A 5,663-nucleotide genomic window follows, 5' to 3' on the forward strand; every position below is an offset into this window, starting at 1 on the left:
AAAACATAATTATATTTTTTCCAGCACTATTGTCCCACACCCTCCACTTTTTTCTACTACATATACATGGTTTTGAAAGAGACATTGTCTTTTTTTGTCAAAAATATTATTTCATTTTTGTTTGTAAAAAATGACCAATCCTAACATTAACACCTTGTTTTAAACAATGTGCTTGAGGTTAGAATATGATAAAACTGTTCAGATGGCACCAATATAACTTGTTGTATCATTTGATATAGGCTTCCAACAAAAAACATTCGATTAAAAATGATATGTTGTGGGTTCACATGAGAAGCAGAATGTGGTTATCATTTATTTGTTTTTCATTTTTATACTTATATGTGGTGACAATGACTTTCTACTATCACCTACAATAATATTATAATAATTACATAATATTTACCCGTGCACTGCGCCCGACGTACATTAATAGCCCATATGAATGTGGGATTTCGACATGTGAAAAATATAGTTCATGCGTGCTTTACCACCAGCAAATACAATCCAGCGTAGTAATAACTAAGCTAATTCACTCTATTATATAATAGCTGTATTCAATATAGACAGGCCTATAATATTAATACGTTGCCTTTCTCAATTCGTATATAATTTCGTAACTTTGACTACCGTTAACTAAGTATAATCTGCTCTATCTTTGAATTAACTAACTAACTTCTAAAAGTGCAATATGGACGAGAATAAAGATATATCATTTACTAAAAATGCTGCTTTTGCAGAACGCGCAACACTATTCCTTGAATGAAAAATCGAATACACTAGTACGCATATGCAATTACTTTTATTTACGTACCCCCAAAACAGAGCATATACGTATTCGACAATGTCATTGTTGCATCTCAAATGTGTGCAACAGCTTTGTGAGAATCGTGGTCAATCATAATTCAATATATCATCAACATACAGTATCAAACAAAAAAAATACATTTTCTCGTCCATATTGCTTTTTAGGTACGTATACTGTATAACCTTATGTTGCAAACACATGCTATAAAATACATGACACAAGTTGTTAAAATAATCACAGCTGTATTTTCTTGAAATCATTCATACATAATATATTCACATGATGTGGGGAATGACGTCAGACAAGTTGTTAGGTTTCTTGCTCGATCGGTCTTACTATCAGGTCATGTATCTAAAAATAGAATGTTGTTATTAGAACGGGTGTATTTATTCTGATGGTGTAAAACATTTGTCTCATTTAGATTCACCAGAACTATGTATAATATAATGTATTATTAGATTCACGTGAATTGAAACAACATTTACAAGTCGATATCATGATTGAACCACTTTTCATTGTTCACATACGAACATTGGAGACTTCAACCAAATGTGAATTCAAAAGCGTGTACCTGTACATGGGGAGGTGACTGTAGTACATATTTCACCATGTCAGCGATGTCAGAAGATTCCAACAACTGTTGACAAAAAGAAACATAATTTAATATTAACCTGGCTAAAGCTGAATACAGTTACACAACTTAAACTTGTAGGATATGATGAACACCAACCTCAACCTTCATAGCTTCTTTGGGCCAGTAGTTTGTGATTGTGATGGTATTTTAGTAATTTCTGATGTATTTTGTTTCACTAACATTTTAGACATTAAGATTTTTATCGGCGGTTTTCTATCGGTTTCTCTCATAGACTTGCATAACACAGACGTGTGACACGAAATGGCATCGCAAATAGAAGTCGATAAAAGCAGAATATTTTCTCGCAACACACCAATCGATAATATATTTATTAAACGTTCACTCTCACTTTTCCCCTTGATAAATGCTCTGAACAACACGTAGCTCCGGTAAAATCCATTTCTTTCAGGTCGTACGAGAAGAAGGTATTCCTGAAAACTTGTTGGATACTTCCGTAAAACAAACTACTCATCTTCGTCTACTTCAGAGGCATACTAATAAAAGCAGACGACCATTACCTGGCGTTTTATTAATTTTGTCCTCGTTCGACCTCAAGAAAATGGCTGTCACTTGAGTTACGTACGGTTTAGCGAGCTAAATCTCGGGGAAAACAACTTCAAACGGATAATTTTTGTCACGGTTTTCGCGCTGGTTAGTATTTAATAAACATATTGTTGATAGGTGATAGTTTCTGTGCTATATGAAAATGGTGATTAATTGCGACGTCATTTGGCGTGCCATGCAAGTCTATTGGAGCAACCATTGCTCTTCTGTGTCGATAAAAATCTTTAAATAACAAATTAAATGACACAAAATACATCAGAAATGACTAAAACACCATCACAAAAACTAAAGAGCGACACAAAAAGAGATATGCACCCACAGCTACGGCGCTGAAAGCCCCGATAGCGTCCTCTCAGTCGTATTCTAACTATCAATGAGTGTGTTCTGATAACAATTTAAAATCTTCTATAAATTACTTGACAATGTATGGAGTTTTAATTTCTGGGGGAAGTTGTCATGTATTTCGGCCTGTCCATATACACAGTACAATTAGTCATATACTGAGCATGAGTTATTTTCAAAATGACCATTTTGCCTAATTAGTATAATCTAGGGTATAGATAGTCTGTATAAACTGATAATGTTTATGAATGGCATATGTCTAGTATGTTTACTTTTGTCAGATATATTTCCGCTTGCTCAGACTTAAGGCGATCTCGCTATCATACAACTCACGGCAAACTTGCATGCTTTATGTTTAGTTACAGATATTTTTATAATGTATATGATAACCTTATATTCTGATTTCATTTTCTCGGCAATTTCGTCTCCGTACATTCTGTTAGCAAACATGGTGTTTACATTTCCCGGGGATATAGCCTGTTGGTAAAACACAACTTACGTTAGTCACATTATATCAATTAAAACATACTTCGAGTTACTTCCCATAACACAAAATCCAGGTCTCAATAAATTAGAAGCCTTGTTGTGGATGCGGAAGATAAACACTATGCATTACAGCTATGTTGAATCCAGTGTATCGTTATACAATCTGTCTAATATACGCATTGAACTATATATAACACATAACTGTGCAACTTACAGTAACTCTAATATGAGACTTCAACCCTCGTAACTCCTGACGTAATCCCTCAGTTAAACCGGTCACCATGTGCTTTGTACCGACATAAAGGTTAAGGTCATAGTCTCCCATTGCAACACGGTGTCCAGAAGTGCTTTAATTAAAAACATTATTGAGAATAAAGTAGACATAAAAATATGTTCAACCTTAATTATACAAGCCTCACAGGCTTTGTAGCATAACGAATTATCATTTGACCATTTGAAGCAAGGGTGTCGAATATGTCGTGCTTGCATCTATTGGTTTTCACCCACTGTCGCTATCTGTATTATGTGTGGAATAATTAGAATGACAGCAACACAAACACACACATATGTATAGTAAATTATTTGTAATGCTCCCGTCTGTTATATAGTAATTACTCTATCATGTGATAACAACAATAGAACGTATCCTACCTATTAAACATGCGAGTTGGGGATCTTCAACAAGCATAAGTTAAAGTATGTGGCATGGTTCGACAGAAGTTTCTCCAAGGGAATTGAACTGTTTAATATCCAGACTACTCTTAATGCACTTGCCAAGAGTGCAAATGTATTTATGTGATGTTGTCTACCTCTGATAACAATCTGTGTGTTCCAGTTTATACATTTTTTAAAAATCGTTTACCTGTTTATATGTATGATATGTCCGTCATCCACATTGCGTTCTATCATTTGTTTGAATGCCTCTCTGGTACAAATACACAATGCCATAACATTCACCTAGCCAGAAAATATATTCTTATGAGAACATATGCGTGGGAAATACGATCCGGCATTACACTGTAAACACATAGTTGGAATACTTACGTCGATTATTTCTCTCCATTTCTCTGTCTCACCAGACAGCAATGGAGCTACATGAGACATACCAGCAGAATTAACACAAACGTCGACACCACCATGTTTGTTTTTTATTTCCTCAAACATGTTCAGTATTTGTTTCTCGCTCCGAAGGTCACATTTCATGGGATGGAGAACACCTTTGGCAGAACGTGATTTCAATTTGTCAGCTAATTCCTGAGGAGAAGGGGAAAGGTAGACGTCAACACCACTCTCGTTCAACAAACACACTGTACATTATATGTCGATATACTGTCAAAACACAAAAAAACACGTGTCTCAATTTTATTTAGGTAGACGAACTGCACGATCGCAGACCGAATGTCTGAAAGCGCGTTGCTGGGCGCGAAACGCTCGACTCGTTCGAAGTCGCTATAAAATCCCAGTTTTCTTTCCAACAAAATAGTCAAATAGTGAACGCAAACCTGGCAAACTAATCAATTCATAAATATTGCTGCGTATGTGTTTCCCTGACAAGTTATTGGCGTAAATTCAGGTGGAAGGTACTCAGATGAAGATAGACAAACGAATATGGCAGCAGGTCGGCATACCAATATGACTACCTGTAATGCGCTTCTCTGATTGGCTGTCATTGTCATGAGGTATAATAATAACCAATATGAACTTGACGGTAGATAAATCAATATCACGGCAAAATTGTACAACAGAATTTAGTACAGTTTATTGAGTTCACCTTACTGTATTCCCTCCCTCCATTATAATCGAGTATACCTCTGTGAAAAAGTGGCTGGTACCCGACTACGGACCGACAGCATGACGACTGCAGTATTATCACTGCAAAGTGGAGAATTGATGTACATAACAAATAATTAATAACAAAATGAGTTCTATATGTACAACCAATAATTTCCATATTTACCGATTACACGTGAAATTTATTATATGTGTTATTATTTTTTTATTTATTTGTCTTTAGATATAACTGAAAGCGGCTGAATGAAGTAAGAAGCAGCGTGTTCAACAACAACTTTAATAAATATGATTTACTTTTTTGGCTGCCCGGCAGCACGCATAAGTCGGTCCTGGCGTTTAGTGTGCATGATTCCGACGGTTTATGATATGGACATTGAGTTTATGCTATTTTTAGAAAGCTTATGATACAATGACTACTCTCTCCGCATTTTAATACCAAAATTATATCGTGTTCATAGACATTTGTGTATTTGGAATCAAAATTGATGTTCTGTGTACATAATGTTGACACTTATGTTAACCCTGCCCTATTTATTCAATATGGAGTTAATCGATGTGTGGTACTATTGTGCATTGGCTCTTACCTGTATGGCGGTAACATTCCTACCGCAACCAACCACACACATACCATTCTCAGCAAGAACTTTAGCCGTTTCTGCCCCGACACCTGACGACGCACCAGTTACCAGCGCTACACGACCAGCCCAGCGTTCCATATTGCAATCAGCAGTGCTTGCCGGGACTCTTACAGTATGCGGGAGTGGATACAGAACTGGTTTGCGAGTTATTAACAAAGCTTATAGTGCAGTGACCCGCATAACTTAGCTATTCACAGTTTTCATAAAGAGGCGCAAATTCAGTCACGTGCTATTTTGCGATCGAAATCGAGGCTAGTGAGTATAGCAACCAGTTTCCCTAAAAATTGCGGCAGTCGTTGAGGTAGACGTAGATAGATATTCAGTTTGACCAATTTTCTGCTTAGTGTACACATTATTTGGGTCTGGATACACAATCTTTTTGTCTAATTTCTTTTATTTACCA

At 36.0% G+C, this 5,663-nt stretch overlaps 1 protein-coding gene across 1 annotated transcript; it reads right to left on the reverse strand.

Moving 5' to 3' along the window:
* Positions 1-1,027: 1,027 nt before the first annotated feature.
* Positions 1,028-5,407, reverse strand: LOC100374990 (dehydrogenase/reductase SDR family member 11-like). The gene is made up of 7 exons (XM_078011716.2): positions 5,207-5,407; positions 3,876-4,085; positions 3,694-3,788; positions 3,046-3,178; positions 2,736-2,822; positions 1,377-1,442; positions 1,028-1,156 (listed from the first exon to the last, which is right to left on the reverse strand). Exons 1-7 carry the CDS (start codon positions 5,336-5,338, stop codon positions 1,115-1,117), a joined length of 765 nt encoding a protein of 254 aa, XP_077867842.1. The 5' UTR covers positions 5,339-5,407; the 3' UTR covers positions 1,028-1,114.
* Positions 5,408-5,663: the final 256 nt, after the last annotated feature.

The sequence above is a fragment of the Saccoglossus kowalevskii genome, chromosome 22 (assembly GCF_978046115.1).
Source record: "Saccoglossus kowalevskii chromosome 22, keSacKowa6.1, whole genome shotgun sequence".
Classification (NCBI taxonomy): Eukaryota; Metazoa; Hemichordata; class Enteropneusta; family Harrimaniidae; genus Saccoglossus; species Saccoglossus kowalevskii.